The sequence below is a fragment of the Anarrhichthys ocellatus genome, unplaced genomic scaffold (assembly GCF_004355925.1).
Source record: "Anarrhichthys ocellatus isolate YVR2014 unplaced genomic scaffold, GSC_Weel_1.0 scaffold14, whole genome shotgun sequence".
Classification (NCBI taxonomy): Eukaryota; Metazoa; Chordata; class Actinopteri; order Perciformes; family Anarhichadidae; genus Anarrhichthys; species Anarrhichthys ocellatus.
In genome coordinates, this window is record NW_022280044.1 from 7193405 (window position 1) to 7214183 (window position 20779).

The 20779-nt window shown below is 41.9% G+C and overlaps 2 protein-coding genes across 2 annotated transcripts; one reads left to right on the plus strand and one right to left on the minus strand.

Moving 5' to 3' along the window:
• Positions 1–183: 183 nt before the first annotated feature.
• Positions 184–6737, plus strand: LOC116387255 (solute carrier family 22 member 6). The gene is made up of 10 exons (XM_031854187.1): positions 184–1067; positions 2249–2352; positions 2684–2838; positions 3176–3344; positions 3539–3653; positions 3978–4084; positions 4244–4455; positions 4571–4679; positions 4767–4979; positions 5168–6737. The coding sequence occupies exons 1-10, from the start codon at positions 594–596 to the stop codon at positions 5268–5270; spliced, it is 1761 nt and encodes a 586-aa protein (XP_031710047.1). The 5' UTR covers positions 184–593; the 3' UTR covers positions 5271–6737.
• Positions 6493–12759, minus strand: LOC116387257 (digestive cysteine proteinase 1). Its single transcript, XM_031854188.1, has 11 exons — positions 12602–12759; positions 11843–11902; positions 11657–11749; positions 10719–10891; positions 9627–9888; positions 9345–9540; positions 9034–9227; positions 8834–8925; positions 7482–7643; positions 7039–7228; positions 6493–6960 (listed from the first exon to the last, which is right to left on the minus strand). The coding sequence occupies exons 1-11, from the start codon at positions 12642–12644 to the stop codon at positions 6773–6775; spliced, it is 1653 nt and encodes a 550-aa protein (XP_031710048.1). The 5' UTR covers positions 12645–12759; the 3' UTR covers positions 6493–6772.
• Positions 12760–20779: the final 8020 nt, after the last annotated feature.

Sequence of the window (20779 nt, forward strand, 5' to 3'; positions counted from 1 at the left end):
GTGTATGTGTTGTGTACACCACAAATAAACAAAGGGGCACTGAACACTCAACGTGGGGAAGGAAACACGTTATAAAAGATACATTGGCCTATCGGATCACAGCGCGTCAGTGGTGTGAGTCTGGCATTGGAGCGTCTTTTGTGGGATTTAGTAATGAGGCTATAGCCCTGCCCCATAAGTAACAGATGCATCACTCCATACGCGCGCCCAGCTGCCATTAATGTCTGTGGGGTTCTACAGATGTTGCACCGTGTGGAAAACAGCAGGAGCATCAAAACAACACCGGACATGTAGCCTAAGGCATTCATGTGATGTTTTTCCCTTTCTAATATCATAATAACATCATAATAACATCAAACGAGGACAGAATTTTGCATAGTTCTTCATGCATCAAGCTGATGCAGTTATTTGACCGGTTTCCACATTTTGTTGGGAATCATCTGATAAGAAAAGTGATGGACCTTTTGCACTTAAATCGACCTGTGCGCGTGAAACCAGATGCAGCTGCTTGCATTAAGGTGGGAAGTGTCGACGGGGAGTTGATGTCTGTTCATGTTTCTTTCGGGTCATGTGGAGGCTGCTAAAGATGGGTCATGCACATGGGAATTGATTTTCCTGCCGAACAACAGTCCGCCCCTCTGATTTACTGCCTGCTGGGTGTTTACATTCAGCCTGCCGCCTCCACTGGAACGGAGCCAATCTCCGAAATTGACCAATATTTCCCCAAAATGAATTTCGACCAGATTCTCTCTGCCATCGGAGGCTTCGGCAAGTTTCAGAAAATTTTGTACATATGGATTTGTTTACCCCAGATCCTCCTCGCCTTCCATATGATGGTGAGCATCTTCACCGGATCGACGCCGACCTACCACTGCCGGGAGAGCTCCGTCTCAGTTGGCGGGAATCAGTCCTCTCTCCCCGGCACACTCAGCCTGAACTTCAGCCTCTCGGATTCCTCCTGCTTCTCTTCTGACGGTCAACTGGAGGGGAACCGGACTGAGCGCGTGCCATGTGGCCACGGATGGGTGTACAGCGAGGAGACCTTCCAGAGCACAACAGTCACCGAGGTACGGTAGGATGCTGATGTGCACATTAAGTGTGATCGGTTATCACAGTATGACAAGTTTGCAACTCTCGGATAGTCATCCCCAAATTAATGCTCGTGCATGGTGGAATCAGTAAACAGATGAGTGGTTTTCATTTGTGCAGTGGAACAACTGTTATGTTTGATGAGCAACAAAACAAAAACCAAAGTGGAGTAATGCATTGAAGACTAACATCAACATATTATTATTAAAGCATGGCCCCACCATCTTCACAACTTCAGATCATCACACCTCCATAATGAAGGAACTACACAAAGTCCCTGTATCATGGTGATGTGACGACAGATAAACCGAGTAGACACAGACTATCCTGCTAGGCAGCTGCATGGTCCACTATCTCAGCTCATGTTTGCAAGTAATTTAGGATAAAGTAGTTGCAATTAATTAAATGTTTCAAATTCATTCAGGATAATGCTCCATGTAAGAACAGTATCAGCTGAAAACATTTTCAGTGTGGACTTAAAGGATTAAAGGAGTCTATATTTTCTGAAAAATATTTGCTTTTTTGCTGAGAGTTAGATGAGAGATTGACACCACTTTTATTTAAATGACAACATACCAAACATCTGACCTGGCTTTGTCTTTACCTCTGAAGCTCCCTAATTAACATCCAACGTTTCAAAAGATTTAGGGAATTACTGTTCCACAACCCATCTGTAAAATAGGGATGGTAGTCGGTTTAAGAGTTACGTTTTTATACAGTTTAAACAAAAATATCTAACATGTTAATTAGTGAGCTTTAAGGTATTGGTAAGGTGCTGGTATTTTGTAATCCACAGAGCCAGGCTGGCTGTTTACGGGACAGAAATGACAATGGTGTTGATTTTCTCTGCTAACTTTCAGCAAGATAGCAAACAAGCGTGTCCCCCAAAACTGTCAAACTACATCTTTAAAGCCACGTTTTGATGCAGGGCCCCTCAGCATTAATCAGGACCCACCTTGAGGACCTCGTCACGTCTGTTAATATTGTGCTCTAGTGCTGCATGTTCTCATTTCCCCAAATGATAGTTCCACCTAATCATATTAACATAAATCAATTACAACACAGTGAACTTTCAGTGTGTCAGTACGGACTCAATTTGTCTAGCAAAAAGTCTATAAATGAAAAATAAAAGCTTCTTTGTTGTTTTCCGTTCTACCAGTGGGACCTGGTGTGTGACAAAGCTGGACTGAACAGTCTCGGTTCGTCTGTCTACATGCTCGGCCTGTTGGTGGGATCGGTGCTGTTTGGGGCCATGGCCGACAAGTAGGCTTTGCTGCTCTCTCTTAGTCCGGAGCCCTGCAGCCTCCGACTCTGTATACAGATGCAACACGCAGCCAGGTCCTCAGCGTCAAAGCACGGCTGCAGGCCCAGACACATGTCAAGTCTTTGGCATATGTGGTTTGACTAACACTGTAATGGGATTGGATTTATAGCCAATGATTGCGCTTAAACATCTTGTAAAAAAAAAATGCTATATGGTAACATGCTACTGAAATTCTCACCTTTCTCACCCTGTCACAGTCACAGTGGTTCACTCATTTGAATGTGCAAACTCATGTCCAGTCCCCTCTCTCTCTCTCTCTGTGTGTGCAAGGTATGGCCGACGCTTCGTCCTGCTGCTGTGCATCGCTCTTCAGACTGTGTTTGGAGTCGCTGTGGCCTTCGCACCCAACTTCCCCGTCTATGTGATCCTTCGCTTTTTAGTTGGCACCACGATATCTGGAGTCATCATCAATGCCTTTGTACTTGGTACTACCAAAGCACACATACTCAGTTGGAAGAAGTTTGGATTCCTCATATGGATTAATGATAACAAACAGACTTTACTAGCAGCCACAATTGTTCATTAAAAGTTGAGGAAAGCAGAGGATAGTCATCTCATTTGTCAGACCTGCAGTGATTTATACTTTAATTGCTCATGCTTTCTTTTGCTATTTTTGCCCAACCCCACAACACAAACCCTTGCCACTCCTTCCACCACATTAAAGCTCCAAACCACCACCTCAGTTTCACCCTCTCCCCGTGATTCCTCCTCTCCTCTCCTCTCCTCTCCTGCCAAACCCTGCACTGTTTTTTTTTTTCAAAGGCATCGAGTGGACATGCACCAAGAGGCGCCTGCTCGCCGGTATCCTCACCGACTACGCGTTTGGTCTGGGCTACATGCTGCTTGCAGGCGTAGCATACTTGATACGAGATTGGAGAAAGTTGCAGTTAGCCATATCAGCCCCAGGATTCCTGCTCATCTTCTATATATGGTGAGCAAAGAGCAGCCGAACATCAGATCCACTGTGTATTATTCACACAATGCTCTGACAAGAGCACATGAATGCCCTCTTTGTGATCCACATTTCCTCCTCTGCCCTTATGTCTGGGACTTCCACTTGCTCCCTTCTCTCCCTTCTCTCCCTTCTCTCCCTGCCTGCTGTTTGCCCTCTCTATCTCCTATCAGGGTGCTTCCTCAGTCTGCCAGATGGTTGTTGGCCAACGACAGGACAGAGGAAGCCATCGCACTCCTCCGCAAGGCAGCACTCGTTAACGGCCGCGTCTTACCTCCTGCTGTACAGGTGTGTCATACTCTCTCAGGCTATCTAAGCTGTTAATTATTTTTTATTTTTTTTAATCTCTGCTGCATGCAGTATGACCTGTAAAGGTCTTTTTTTGTGAAACTGTTTTTTTTGTTATTATTGCCCACAAATCGATAAAAACACCAAAACCAACCATGTGTAGTTTTTTCAATACTTCCTCCACTCTGTCTATGCCACTCAGCCTCAAGTCCATTTTTTCTCATTGCAGCTGTACATTGTTTCATTGGATTTGTTAACAAATAAGAAACATTGTTGAAGATTACCAGCCTTTCTCTTTAAAGGTTTTGGTTTCCGTGTGTCCAGGTTGAAAAATGTCAGATTTTAGGTGGAAGGAAACAAAGTTATTCAGCAGTGGATCTCGTACGAACACCTCAGATGAGAAAGAGGGCTCTCATCTTGTTCTACATCTGGTAAATGTTGTGTGTAGTGTGCATGCATGTATACTTGTATGTACATATATATATATATATATATATATATATATATATAGACTGTATATATATACAAATCAAATTCTAAATCCCTTTTACCATTTTTTCTTCCATCCCCGTTCCTCCTCTGCCCCCCAGGTTTGTGAATGTGCTGGTGTATTACGGCCTCTCTCTGGGCGTGTCCAGATTAGGGACGAACCTCTACCTGACCCAGTTTGTGTTCGGGTTGGTTGAGGTCCCGGCTCGTTCTCTCGTCCTGCTTGTCTTGCCCTGCAGTCGCCGACTCTCCCAAAGCGGATTTCTAGCTGTCGGAGGGCTCGCCTGTCTGCTGATGCTCGTTGTCCCTGCAGGTAGGATGGACGCCGTGTGTCTGTTGTGTTCAGACAGGACTGTTAACTTTCTCCAAACGTCATGAGCTGATACTCAGATGCATCACTTTGATCATTTCCCTCCCTCTGTCTGTAGATCATCCCAATGTCCTGACTGGTCTTGCTATGGTTGGGAAGTTTGGTATAACAGCTTCCTTTGCTGTGATCTACGTGTACACCGCTGAGATATTCCCCACTGTGCTCCGGTAAATCGTGTCTATCTGGGCAGTTTTACACACATGATCCCAAACTCTCTGTGGGTAATACCTACAACTTCCCTTGTGTACCTACAGGCAAACAGGAATAGGTGTATCCTGTATGTTTGCGAGGGTGGGCGGTGTGTTGGCTCCCGTTATAAACCTACTTCATGACCACAGCCCCTCCACTCCTCTGGTCATCTTCGGGGCCTTCCCGCTGCTGGGTGCTGTCCTGGCCCTGGCACTGCCCGAAACTGCTGACAGACCTCTTCCTGACACAGTGGAGGAGGCTGAGAACTGGGACACGAGGTACTAGAACGTGGCCTCTGTTTTTTGTTTTTTTTTACTTTTGAGCTCTTTGGTTAGTGTTTATCTAATGCAGCCTTGCAGCTCGGCCTCCATGACCCTGAGCAGGATATACAATCTCAGTGTTTCAATGTAAAGACCCAGACACCTGGAAAAAGCTCAGTCTGTGCATTTTGTTTTGTCTCCCACAGGTCGCCTCTCAACAAGGAGAACCCTGAGATGTCTGAGGATATGAGCCAATCAGCAAGCAGCACGGAGGAGCAAGCGCTGCGACATCTCGCAAGCCAGGCCTAACTGTGTGAAAAGGGCTGCACACACTAAACATAGTTACCAGATATAGTTCTTAAAGGTGCTACAGTCAGAGCATTAATATCACAGCAAACAACCATTACCCATGTAAAAATGTAGTGGAGTAATATCTACCTGAGCCCTCTGTGTGTTATAATCAGAGCTTTATCCTACTTTGTTGACATAGCCGGGCCGGCTGTGCATGCTTTCAGTGCAAGTTCGTGCATGTGAGCGTGCCCCACTGGTTAGTTCATGGAACTAGAAACTGTCAGCTTTGTCAGCACTTGCGCATTTGTTTGCACCGTTAACTGCGAGGCGCCGACTCAGCCGTCGCCATGTTGAGAGAAATGCTCCCTATCTCCTATACAGCACCTTTAAAGGGACAGTTCCTCCCACTGTAGTACATGTTGAGCAGCTATGATTAGGACTTCATATATGTTAGGGCTGAAGGACTCATTACATTTCTACATTTAATAAAAGCACTAAAAGCAATACTAGTTTTGTTTAAAAGTGTGCCATATCTGTGGACTGTTTGATGTATCTTAATGCTGTATTGAACAAGCCACGCACAAGTTAACTCTATGGTGGCTAATGTAGCCTTTTGTTAGAATAATGTAGCTCATTTGTAGTTTTGTATGGATATTATGGGATGCAACTGATCAGCATGTGAAGAAATATTTGATTCCAGCATCGTTTCTAGAAGTCTGTCCCCTTTTAATATATTGAATTATACTCGGATGTAAAATGACTAACTGATGACTTGGATCTGTGAAATACTTTTTACTTTTATGTTAAATGATAAAGGACTTTTATTGTAAATATAAACTTGTGATACATAAAAAAAAACCAGGCATGGATCAGAAGCACATCATGTAACATGCAATGTAACTCAGGCAAAAGGAACTTTATTCTTTAAAATCTATTATTCATATAGTGAAGTTATTTGAGAGCAGTGTGCTCTGAATGTATAAAATCATAAAAACATGTTTTTCAACTGCATGAAGCTAAACAGCATACCTCGCTGTTACACAACCGCATTTCAGTACGTTAGATGAACAAGAATCACAAGATGTCACTGGAACCAGCAGACAGAAAACTTTCCTTTTTCATTTTTATTGCATTACAGTCATTTAGCAGACGCTTTTATCCAAAGCGACTTACAATTGCATTGATTCCATTCCAGTGCATTTGAATGCAATACATTATAAAGTATAAGACAAAGTGGAAATATGTCACAAAATGTACCTTGTGCAACTGAAATGAAGGCACTGTAGCTATGTGCCACCAGCAATAAACTTGTCAAAATCATGTTTGAAAAAGCGGACTTGTTCTGTGTACAGTTTCCTCAGGCACCATCCAACAGCAACATTTAACACATTAATAACACCAAGCAGCACAGTTTGACGTGATATCCACGCCTCAGCACATCCGACATTAGATGTCTTTCATCCTCAGGCACTCACATAGTGGCATTAACATTTAGTGATACATAGAGGAAAGGGCCACATCTATGCCAGTGTGACATACGTCGCATCGGTGGTGACGCCACAGTTGTTGTCCTTCATTGACATGAGGATGTAGCCGTCATTGCCCCAGTAGGTGGACCATGAGTTCTTCACCAACCAGTATGGCTCCCCATTTAGTGTGCCGTATCCCACCGCAAGCACGGCATGATCCAAATCTTCAGTGGTGCTACCTGGAAAGCACAAGAAGCATGCAGAGTTAGGGAGCGACAAAGGCCGTTGCTGCTGTGAAAGGTGGGAGGCAAACTTACCACAAGCCGGTTCATAGTAGACACCGTGGCTGTAGAAAACAAATGAACGGTGAGATGCATCGATGCTGACGGCCGTCGGTCCGTTTTTAAAGAGCGCCAGCTTAAGGGCCTCCGCGTCTCCTGATGTCACGTTGGTGTAGCTCTGGATCTGTGCAGTGAGCTGGGATGTGTTCATGTGGCAAAATCCATTCTGATCAGAGAGGGAGAAGTTAACACCGAACCCTGTAGTGCAGCAGGACTGGAAACCATCTTTCCCTTGAAGGAAAGTAATCATGACCGATTTGGAAATATTCACATAGGAACTTGTAACTGTAGTAGTCCCAATTTGTGCACATTTTACGGTCCCTATTTTTTATGTTACAAAATGGCAACCCTTACTGTCGAGCCCTGGCGTTACAGGTTATTCTGCTCCTACAGGTACAGGTTTCATACTATTCTCTCACCATTCCCATATAGGCTCCGTAGGTTTCTGTTGTGGCGATGCCTCCGTGTTTCATGATCCACTCGTATCCCCTCCACTCCTCCCCTCCATCACAGCCGTTATTGCCGAATCCCCAGGAACAGTCTACAAGCATCTGCTGAGACAGAACCTGCAGGGATCCCGACTGAAAGACAAGAGCCCAAACAAAAAGACATGATCACCGAATACAAATTCTCTAAAGTACAACTGCAGAAAAACATAGATGGTTTGGGACTGAACAGAGACGTTCATGATGAACATTTTTACACCAGCTGTTGTCTGCAGGTTGCTGGGCAGACGCTGTGAGATCACGAAGAAGTATATTTAAAACTGGCCCCTGGGGAGCGGCTCTGTTTATGAACCTGCCGATGGGGAGGGGGGGGGGGGGGGGGGAGCATCCTGCGGGTCACTTCCTGCTGCTGCGCTGCGTGCTGGCAAACGCACAAAGACGAACCGCTGGGGCTTCACAACGCACTTCCTCCAAGCCCAATCAAACACTAACACTGAAACAATTAGTGGAGTACTCATCCACAGAGAAGTCTCCCTCTGTGGTCTCATAATTTTGACAAAACCCTTTAGTTAATCCAAATGCCAAACATTTTAATGTTAAATATTTAGCAGTAGCTTGATTCTCACCATTTCCTTTCATCAACATTAGTTTAAAATGTTACTAATGATTACCTAATTCATGATGTTGCTTACACAATGAGGGTCGTGTAAGCTCATAATACCCCTCCTTTTCTCCCATTACCTAGCACTCTACCAGCACATTACCCTCGGCTCAGAAGAAGGCTCTTTCAAAAACAGCCTATCAATTAAACAGCTGCTGGCCCGATGCAAGGGACAAAATCAAGAGTGAGTCAAAGAAGTTGGTCACTTCAGTGGGGTGCCATCCCATAATAAACCATCCAATGTTTGGATCGAGTTGCTTGAGTAAAGGAATGCCTTTGAGCATCGCCTTGCACGGGACCGAGGCAGGCCAAAGCGTAAACTCACTCAGTTCAATTTCTTCGCACACACACATACTGTCAAGTCTGACTAACGTGAGTGAAAGTGGCACAATGTTTTGCCTAAATAACCCACTCCCCTACAGCTACACCGATCATTAAAGTTACATCTTATGATTTCTTAAATATTTAGAAGGATGCCAATAATAGATTGACAGCAAACATAACCGCAACGCAAATCTACCAAAACATGACCAGATGAACCACCACGCTGAACATCTGTGGCTTCAAAGAGCATAAGGAAGGGGCCCCGTCAGTTATAAACACTCGAATGTGGCCAGTGACTGTGGAGTAAGCTGCTTTTTAAAAAAAAAAAAATCGTTTTCACCTTTAGGAAGAGAGCGCCCTCTACTGCTCCAGTGGTGGCAAAGCTCCAGCAGGAGCCGCAGATGGCCTGGTCCTTCACCGGGGTCACGGCACCTGCAGGAGCAGAGTCCAGTTAAAAACTAGGATGCCCTGCCAGGAAGATGCATCTTTGTTTGACTTTTTTTTTTTTTTTTTTTTTTTTTTTAAATTGCATATACGTACCGTAAAGCCTCCAGTCAAGTGACTCGGGCACTTTCACCCCTTTGTAATTCTTTAAGGGGAAAGGGAGCCCTCTGTTTGGGGTCTTTCCTTGTTTCCTCCCCCTCATGGTGGCCAGCTCCGACATGGTTCGATCTGACAGCGAGTTCAGAGCCAGAGAGAAGGGCAGCCCTGCTCTGTTCTTGGAGTGGACATACCTACAGTAACAGGAAACCAGTCATCTGATATACATCTATGCTGAACTGCTGTAAAGCATATGTCCTTTAAGAAAAGCTGCAGTGACTCAACTTTTCAGTATTTAATGTTCCTCTCACCGGAGGTTATGAACAAAAGCGTGTCCCCTTTTCTCATGTTCTCTTTCGTCGTTGTACTGACGCTGAAACTTGTCCTTGAAATGGTTGAACATGCGCTCTGAGTGGCCTGATGCCGAGGTGTGGACGAGATCTTTCATTGGATTGGCCAACATGTGGTGCTCCACTCCTTGACCAGGAAACCCACCACAGCTCATCCCTGTAGGAGAAGAAAAATAAAAAAGGTTTTTTTCCTACCTTTATAAACTCTTCTAAAACGTCTTGCAACTACAGCGGAGCACAAACCTTCAGGCAGCGAGAAGACTTTTGGGTCCACGTGAGTGCTGAACTCTTTGTAGTCCACCAAGTATTTGTCATAATGTGAGCCCAGCAGCGTGTTGTAACCCAACATCTCATAATGGAGGGGCGTGGCAGGCTCGTCACTGCCGTCTGCACCCCTCTCTGAACGGGACACCCACAGTGTGTAGGTGTTCTTCTTGTAGCCCACAGAGGTCACATTCTGCCAAACTTCACACAGGGAACCTCCAAAGTACTCCATCCTCAGGAACTATGAGGCAGATCAACATTTTGACTTGTGAGCACACAGACAAAACATGTGAGAGCATTTTTTCCCCAACAGAAATAAATCACGTGTCAAATCAAATGTGCATTTTTCAATATCACGCACAGTATTACTTCACATTTTAAGTTTCTATTAGGCACCGATGTTAGCATTACTTCTTGTGCACTTTTTATTTGTACTCTTGTTTTGTTATGTTGTTGTAATTTTTAATTCTTATTCATAGTGCATAGTCTATTTTGCACTGGTGTAAGTATTACTTCTGATACAATTTGTATTTATTACTCTATTTTTTATACATGTTTATATTTTTACTGTAATGTTTTTTCTTATTCTTCTGTTGTCACCTTTGTCTCTGGCACAAGAATTTCCTTTGGGATGAATAAAGTTGTATCTTATCTTTAACAGTATGTGTCCTGTTTCACAAAGGAAGATGCCAACTCTTCTATCTTTATGTAGAATTTTTTTTCTCAGTGCTCAACGTCACTATGATTTTGCATTGGTGCAAGGCTGTAAGATTACTCAAGAGTCAGCAGCACAAGGACCTTAAATCTCACTCACTAAGGCTGCAGTGTAACAGACTCAGAGGGTTACACTCGATTTTTGGTTTGAAATGCAAGACCACAAAAACAAAAAGGAGCAGCAAACAGTTACAATTATTAAAATCGGTCAACTCAGGTCTGCAGTTACACTTGAATGGGTCGCAGAATATGCTGCAACAGGTGAGAACAACGTTTCCTTCAGTATTTTTCTATACTATAAAATAATACATGTTTTGATGTTGAAATACTTCACAGAGCACTTTGACGCTCACAGACCTGGAAGCCTTGCACATCAGGCAGCGACGCCTGCGATGTGACCGCTTCATCCTTCGTGCCGTTGACCTGGAAACACTTCATCATATTCTGCATCGTCTCCGTGGTCTCGGGAGTGATTTTATAGGAAACGCCCCACGGCTGCTCCGCCCCCAACTGGAAGGTCGACACCTGGCCTGTTGATGATCAATGTGAGAAGTTAAAAACCAGTATTAGTTCCTTTAATCTCAGTGTGCAATTTCATGAAGCCACACATTACTCTACTTGCAGTAACAGCTTTATTTACACCCTTCTGCTTCCCCATTTTTGCATTACATGTTAAACATGCATTATTTTCAGTGCATGTTCAGTTAATGATTTTGTAAAATGAAACAGAGGCTGGTGGTCTGCTTAGGCTTTCTGAAGCAAATGCTACAGACCAGAGCACCTACTGTACAATACTGTGGCTATTCTCTGGTGAAGACGTTACTATTTTGTTAATAAGCATTTGCTTTGGTTATGATAAATACAGTTATATAAACCGTTGCAACAAAATGAGATAAACACATCTTAAACTTGACACTAGATAAATGTAGGTATGTTTATAGCCACAGACAGAAACAAGGTGTATGTAATCTGTGATCACTTATAACTGAGAAATTAAACTTCTGACATTTTACTTCCTGAAGATGGCAACAAAAAGAAACAGTTTACAAAATCGGCTTAAACACCTGACTTAATAAGTCATGAGTATGTAACATGAGTCGACAATAAGTCTCCCCCAAAATGCTGATTCTTTTTCTTTCACTTCTTAGTTTGTGCACTGAGTGCTGAGCTTACGTTTCGCTGTGGGGACTTTGGTCTGACACAACATGTTCTCAGTTTCACATCAATAATCCAGCGGAGCAGGGAGAAATACAGAGTCAGGTTTAAGAGGAATAGGGATTCCAGAGGTTTCTTACCATGGTAGTAGTCTATTCGGCTGGACTTCGCCGCTAGGTCTAACCAGGCCTCGAATGGCTCCTTGATCTCAGCGTAGGGCAGAGAGATCACTCCTGCAATACAAATGTGAAAACAGTCCTTCAATGAGGCTCAAAGCTGAGGAAAAATAGGTCCTAATGTGTGTAATTTAATGTTGCACTGCTTACCTTTGACATGATAGCTGTTCCCAAAATTTGGAGGGGAAGGGACTGCTTTTCCCTCTGTAGCTGGAAACAAAAACAAAGTGTTGAAAGATGCTTTACAAAAAAACCCTATCAGGATTGTTGTTGAACTTATCAGTTTACTTCTCTACTTACAAAGAGTCAAAGCAAACAGCTGCAAGACAGCTGTGATAGAGTAAATACTTTATTATTCCTTCATTCTTATCATACTCCAGCAGACAATCAACTGAAGCCGTTTATGAGACATTTTGCAGGGAAATCTAATTAAGCAACCGACCGACTTCCACATATTTGTACAATCTTACTGCCTAGAATTCCTCACATAGAACTCGATCACCACTGAAGGAATAAAGATGTAAGTTATAGTTCAGTCTGTTGCATGTATACTGAATCAAAGTCTAGTTTACATGTTTTGTTCGGCATCATAATCTATATTTTAGGATGCATGTAACTACCACGATAATCAAATCAAATCTAAATTGACAGATTTTTGCAAAACAATCTCTTTGTTCACGTATCGGAGACAGAAGACGATATACTTTCCTTACTATCTGAATTCATGCAGACTTTAATATTCACTTACCACTGCCGTGAATAACTAATTATTATATTTAGCAACCTGACCGATAGTTTGCATGAAAAATACTTTGTAATAACACCAAATGCGGACGTCAGCTGTTTTCGTAGCACGTAACGTAGCTATAAGTGGAGACACGATGAGTCTCATTAAACATCGTCTCTTACCTATGACCGCACACAAAAGAGCAGCTGCGATGCACCAACGCATTGTTTCTACTGTGGGATCACAAATACAGGAGATAAACAGTCAGGCTAGAGTCAAACACAACACATATGACTCTGAATACTGGTAACATAACAAACCGCAAACACAGCCATAGACATCATCTCTCAACCAATCAGACTGTGGCGTGGTAGAGGATTGTCCAATCAGAAGCGAGGGGCGGGTTTATCATGTGGGTTATCATGTGATGTGTGTCATATGACTAAATGAGCTGTGCAGTTACCCACAGAGGTTTGTGTAACTCTTCAGGGGAAATATACAACCTTTAGTAGCCTGCTGTTGAAATGCTCAACGGCGTTTTTATTGTTTGAAGTAGAAAGTAACGATAAATACATTTACCACATACAGCACTTTGCAGAGCAGGAAAGGTCGCGTGACTGACAGAGATAATGGCTCCCCTACTTTAGGTCATTGTTGACTTGTCTAATTTTAAATCCGACATAAATAACTTTTTGAGCCTCCTCATGTGTCAAGTTACTCAAACATATTTCAATAAAGGAGTCTTACAAAGAAACCAGAAACCACTACTACCCAAGAACACACATGGAATATATATATATTAATTAACCACTCCTCTACAAATTATTATTTTTTAAATACCCGACCCAATGTAGTCAATTTGCTGCTGCAGGGACTGGGGTACACAAACATGTTCCAAGTGTTTATCTTTCATTCTACTTAATGCATCTTGTGTATTCTAGACACTTGAAAAAAATAATTCTGCAGGATTTAAAGGTTTTATTTCGATTACGAACATGCTATGTGGTTGGTTAAATGGTTATTCTAAAAATGAATGTTGATTTATTTCTGTGAGATTATACCTTGCCACGCCACCTATTGGTTCAGCAACAATGTTTGCAACACACAGCCTAAAACACACAAAAACCAACATGACTGACAGCCTTAAGACTTCTACTGAGGTAGAAGTAGGTTAAAATCCTCAAAGCACTCCACGGGGGAAAACTATGATCATGCAAATGCACAAAAAACAATGAATGACATATAAGCTGTGCTGGTGGATGGTGGAAATGTTGATCATGTCAACGGAGGTTTGGAAATATTTAATCAAAAACAGTCAATTATTTCAATGATGTCCGTCAGTCTTGTCAAATGCACTTATCAAAGGAGGAGAACGAGGAGGATCATGGGGGACTGGTATGAGCTAAGAATGATTTAATTTCAAAAACCCTATGAAAGAGAACAAAGGACATTACATGCATATTAAAAGTAGGCCTATACGGATAATACATTATATTATCAAGCAAAGTGTCCGGCACTTTATCCTAATTGCAATTTGAATATGTATCTTGTAAAAATACAACTACCTAGAACACTTAAAAAAGGACTTAAGCCTGTCCCCACTCACTCAACACTAAACTTCAACATGACATGATTTGAATGCTTCAGAAGTCGAGTTTTTTGTGGTATTGTGTGACTCTATTGGTGAGCAGTTCATTCATTGCTGCTACAAGGATAAAAGCCTGACGGCTATCGACAAAGCGGCAGAGGTGTTATATGGTACTTGGTGTTAATTCTACTGTGTGATTGATCATTTATTGGGCAGTGTCGATGGGATGATTTGTTGCACGTTTGCTATTGTGAAATGGGGAAGATTGGCTCAAAGTCAAACTGGATGAACACAAAGAAGGATTCAAACTTGCTGCCAAGGCTTTTGTGCCTTGCTCCAGAATGAGTGCAAGCAAAGGTTCACAAAAGGTGTGGAATAAAAGACAAAGGATTTCATGCAAAAGGATGACAATGCCCCACAGGTGCGTCCTCAACTTCAGAAATTGAACTGAAATGGTTGAGGAAACAACCCTGTTACATGTGTCTGTGAATCATTTACTTCCTAAAGAGGAACAGGAAAAATAAAATGGTTTGCTATTCGAATGCAGCAACGGATTTATTGAGGATGCACAGCAATGTTTTTTTGAAACTGGGATTCAAATAAGCAATACCATTCCACATGTTGCCACAAATGATATGTCTGATGCACACCATGATGAGGAGTCAAGTTTTAAAACACTCTGGGCAAAATGTTGAATCCTCTGTCACACAAGATGAGATTAAACCATGCGATGTGTCAAACACTGGAAGCTGAGTGTCTGGCAAGCAAAGCTCTGCTGGAACTAGCACCAGCGTCTCAACTATATTTTCAGCACACATTAAAGCTGAGGCTCACATGGACGCTCTCAATGCACAACAAAGGAAATTAAAGGACAAACATGCATTGGAAGAACAAGAGGAGCTAAGGGGGGCAAAAAGGAGCAAGTGGAACTTTAAATGGAAATAGCCGGATCAATGGCTGAAGTGGACGTGCTAAGAGGCGATGGAGGGCTTTGTGTTGCTTGTATCGCATATGTGAATTCCAATGGCATGAACTCTGACATTAACGGTTTTGAGAGGGGACAAAGGAAAGTTCAAACACTCCGTAGCTGATATAGACTTCTCTTCAAGTGGCCAGCCTGACCCACAATTTAAACACCGGACCTAAAGTGAGAAATGTATCTCAAGATCTACAACCTCAACTCACATGGTTGACGCTCAGAGGAAACGAGACATCAATGTCACACAATCGCATCCACAGTTTCAGCACCAAGCAGCAGGGATCGGAGACACAAAATGAACAGCCTTGTTGGTTCAGCAGCTGTCTCTTACTTTCCGGTTTCTGACGGTGACCCTTTGCACTACACACATTTATAGGGGCTTTTGAGCACAGCATTGAAGAGAAGACTGACGACCCTAAACACTGCTTAAACTTCCTCAAACAGTACACCAGGGGGCAGCCTTGAGCTTGTCAGAAACTGTCTTCATATGGCCCATGACAGAGGATATGTTGAAGCAAAAGCTTTGCTGCAAGTACATTTTGGTAATGCAGAGAAAATTGCTTCTGCCTATTTGGAAAGTGCACTTTCATGGCAGTCTTTCTGAGAGAATGTTGCAACGCCATAGGTGGAAGATCCTGAAGGTGCAGAACCTTGATAAAGAGGGTCATCACACTGTCTGTGAAGCAGAAGCTATTATCAACAGCTGTCCCATTACCAGAGCATCCACTGATCCCAATGACTTAGAAGCACTAACCCCTAAACTTTTGCTTCTTAAGGTCATGTCGTTGTTTCCATCAGGACGGTACCAAAAGGAGGGTACATGCTCGAGGCAGATGGCAACAAGTTCGACTTGTTTTGAAAACGATGGATTAAGGAATACTTTGCTCTACTTCAGGAGTGTCAGTGTGTCATAAGTGGTGAAGTGTCGGGAGCAACTTCATTCCCGGAGATATGGTGCTCATGACTCAGTTGATTACTCAGCACCTCACAACTCATGGCTTACCGGAAGAATTGTGCAACCTATCCCTGACAGATACGTCGGGTGCGAAATCATGACCAAGCCTGGGATTAAATATTTTCAGTTGACTGCACTCACACACCCTAGTTCATGATTTGGTAACTGGTTCCATTACACTTTTTGTGGAAGAAGAATAAGTGGAACTGAACTATTTTTCCAGGTCAGCATGTAAAAACAGCAGCTGCTGCATTAAAGGACAAACATGCACTGCAAGTTCAAGTGACACTAAAAACAAAACCGGAACGAATGGAGCTGGAAAATAAAAATTGCATCATCTGCTGCTAAAATAGTACTCCCCCCCCCAAAGCCTTGAAATGAAGGATCAAAGGTTGATTCAACTCGAGATGGACTGAAGGCTTATTTGGAAGCCAGTAAAAAAGAACTGACTTTTTGGATACTGAGGTGTCACTTGTATAGTTTATGCAAGTGAGTGTGGTGCCCAAAACACCACTTCAGAAACGTATGAGTCCACGCAGCAATCAACAAAAGTCTCATCCTTCCAGAATGCATTGCTGACCATATCGAGCAACAAAAGCTAGCTGTCACAGGAGATTGCAGTATTGGATGGCAATCCCCTGGCAAACCAATCTTATATGCAGACATTTGAACACCTAATGGAGGAAAATAACTATCAATCATGACAGGCTCCACTTTCTCGAGCAGTGCACCTCTGGCCGGCCCAGCGACCTTTTCGCAGTAGTCTGCTTTTGGATGCATGCAGAGGTTATGCAGAAGTCAAACGGCTATTGAAGGATCACTTTGGGAACTAATTCAAAGTAACTGGTGCTTATTTGGATAAGGCATTTAACTCAACAGCCATGAAAGCTGACTATGGAAAAGCGCTTGTGCGATGTACTTAAGAGGGTACGGTAATGTTATGCAGGATTTACAGTGTATGGTTGAACTTGATATTCCCTCTAATTTTAGGTCAATTGCATCCAAACTTCCTGTTGTGGGAAAAATGGCCCACAGTTTAAAACTCATCCACACGATTAATTTTCTAAAAATGAATGGTCTGTGTTTTGGATATTTAATAAAATGTCAACTGTGCAAGGACTGCAAAAACAGTGACGTGTCAAACTTGTGAAAGGGGTTACCCATACTAAATATGGAGTATGGAAACCAGGAACTTCAACAAAAGCCTGATATAAAAGCAGCATTTGTCAGCAATTCACTTGGTTCAGCATGTGACGCTAACGGGGCCGGTAAGGGATGTGCAGTAGCCATAGCGACAGTCCAAGTCAAGGAGGATAAAGGAAATAAGTTAATCTTGACCTATGCATTCCTTGGTCCGGGCAGCTCTGTCATTTTGCACAGAGAATCGGATGAAGCGGCTGAATCCTAAAGCATATGAAAGTACAGTTCTCCTGAGGAAAAGGGGTCAGGAAAGATTGTTCTATTGTTTGAGCTCCATTTGGATGGCTAGTTATGGTCCATTCATTTTTGTACTGCTGTGGAAACCAGATCGGTGATGTCAATTGGATATCAGTTGCTAATCTGAAGGAACTCATCATGCAATATCTTCAGGAATTCTCTGAAAGAGTAAGAAGAGAAGAAAGAAATGTCAGAGGAGGACAAAAAGTGCATGGAGGTATCATCAAGCTCAAACCAATGGGTCAGTAACGGCAGCAAAGTACTTGTGAATATCCCCAAACATCATAGAGCCAATCTGCTTAAAGATTTGAAGTTGGAAAGTACTCTTGCAATTTCTTAAAGGACAACGTGAACCAGCTCAAGGTGACACATGGATCACAAAATCTATCCGTGGATGACATAAGAGAAGCAGATAAGTCCACCATTTGCTTCAACTTGCACTCTTGGACAAAGGGTGGCAAGTGAAAGCAAACTGCTCCATAAGGAAACTTCAACTGTTGGAGATCAGAAAATGACTGACCTTCCAGAGGATCGGATGTTTCCAGATCTACCATCCCCTTACCCATGTGGTCTTCGACTACCTTGGACCAATAGAGGTGAAAAGAGGCGGTGGGTTGTGATCTTCACTTGCCTGGTCAGTCGAGCTGTACATTTGAAAGTAGCAAGCCCATTAGACGTTCACGTCAATGTTTTTTGTGCATGTTGAGATCCAGCGACGAGCATCCGCTCGGACAACAGAAAACATTTTGTGGAAGCACAGAAAGAGCCACTGAACCCCAAGTTGTTCCCGGGGTGCTTCACAGCAGCCGGCTGCTCCTCATTGGTAAGGTAAGAGATCATAATGGCAATACTCACCAGAGCATATTCACGACATGCATTATTCAAACTAGTACTTCATTGAATGAATAAAGTTGTTCGTTATGCCTGGAGGCATTGTGCTTTCTGTCCGTCCGGTACGACCATTCATTCCATTTTTGTGAACGCGATATCTCAGAAAAACCTGCAAGGAATCTTTTTTCAAACATAACGTGGACTTGGACTCGAGGATGAACTGACTGGATTTTGGTGTTCATTTGTCAAAGTCACTGTGATCCCACGTATGTAAGGTAAACACTTTTTTATTTTATTTTGGTGCAATGTAAGTTTGTGTAGACAACTCGATTGTCTCTACTCACTGCAGTATATTTTATTTAGAGAGTAGGGATGGGGGGGAGGGGGTTGTATCATATTTTTTGGTTATTCTCACCAGATTTGATGAATCTCTGCTAATGGATGAAGGATTTTGAAAACATTTAACTTTTCAATGTTTTTAAGATAAGACGATGATTATCAATAATTAATAACACTTGACTGTCAATATATCACATATTTGCTACATAAATGTTTCAAAATAGTACTTCATGTAGAGATTACGGTTGGTTTTCATGCATGTTTATTTTGTTATTCTCTCTAGATTTTAATGAAACTGGACAGACTTTCATATTTCCAAAGATGAGAAGAATCTCTACTAATGGATGAAAGATTTTGAAAACATTTTACTGTTTCTGAGATAAGAGGATTTTTAATAATGGAACGAAGCATGTAAGTTTGGGTAGACGACTCAAGTGTCCTGCGACAATACTCACACTTGACGATCTCTACTCAGTTGTATATTTAAAATGTAATTATTCAAAATAGTACTTTATTTAGAGAAAACGGATTGTTTTATTTTGTATTTTTTTTTTTTTATGTGTTTGCTTTATTGTCACCAGATATGAATAGACGAATCTTAATTAATAACCTATTTTGCAAACATTTAATTCTTATGTTTAATGTGTGATGAGGTTATTGGAGCAAAGCCTGTAAATTTGGGTAGACTCCTCCAATGTGCTGCTATAATAGTCACACTTGACAATCCCTTCTCACTGCAGCATATTTGCAACATACATTGTTTTTTAAAATAGTACTACTTTAATAGAATAAGGTTGGTTATATTTTATTTTTGGCTGGAAGTATTATGTTTTCTGGATGTCTGTACGGACTTCCGTCACACTCTTGTGAATGGGATTTCTCAGGAAAGCCTGGAGGCAATTTCTTCAAACTTTGCACAAACGTCTACTTGGACTCGAGGAGGGACTGATTTAGATTTTGGAGGTCAAAGGTCACTTTGAATTCACGTCTGAGGTAAGATGATTTTCTACTCTGAAGCAAAGCTTGTAAGTTTGTGTAGAAACGTCAAATGTGCTGCTTCAGTACTCGCTTGAAAATCTCTACTTAGTTGCATATTTGCAACATAACTTTTTTTCCAAAATAGTACTATATTTAGAGATTAAGGTTAGTTTTCTGTATTTTTAAATATGTTTGGTTATATGTTTGATTTTAATGAACTTAAACGTATAAGTTAGGAGACAGAATCGGATTAGTTTTATGTTTTTTTTTTATCCCTCAATAGCAGTGGCTGGCGGCATTATGTTTTGGGGTTGTATGTCTGTCCGTACCATCGTCCATTCCATTTTTGTGAAGACAATATCTCAGAAATGCCTTGAGGGAATTTCTTCAAACTTGGCATAAAACGTCTACTTGGACTCAAGTATGGACTGATGGAGGTCAAAGGTCCCTTTGGATTCATGTCTGTGAGGTAAGATGATTTTCTATTATGAAGCAAAGACAGTAAGTTTGTGTAGAAACGTCAAATGTGCTGCTTCAATACTCACACTTGATAATCTACTTTATTGAGTTTTTGCAACATAACCTTTTTCAGAATAGTACTTTCTTTAGACATTAAGGTTGGTTTTCTGTATTTTTAAAAATGATTTTAATAGAGAGAGAATAAAATTGGTTTCATTCAGTTTTTTTATGCCTCTACGTCGGCGACAGCAGTGGCTGTCGGTATTATGTTTTTCGGTTCTGTCCGTCCGTACCGACGTCCGCTCCATTTTCGTAAACACTGATTCAGGAGTGCCATGAGGGAATTTCTTCAAACTTTGCACAAACGTCTACTTGGATTTGAGGAGGGACTGATTTATATTGTGGAGGTCAAAGGTCACTTTGAATTCACATCTGTAAGGTAAGATGATTATTAATTATGAAGCAAAGCCTGTAAGTTTAGGTAGAAACTCAAGTGTGCTGCTACAATACTTGCACTTGACAATTCCTCTCGGTTGCATCTTTGTAACGACCTTTTGTCAAAATAGTACTTTATTTATAGGATCAGGTTGGTTGATTTTAGTTACTACATTTTCTTTTGGGGTTGTACTCTATTTTAATGAAACTGGTTTGTAACAAAGTTATGACTTTTAATTATGAGGCAAAGCCTGTAAGTTTAGACACCTTAAGTGTGATGCTTCATGTTCACACTTGACAATCTCTACTTGGTTGCGTATTTGCGACATAACTTTTTTTTTTTCCCAAAATTGTACTTT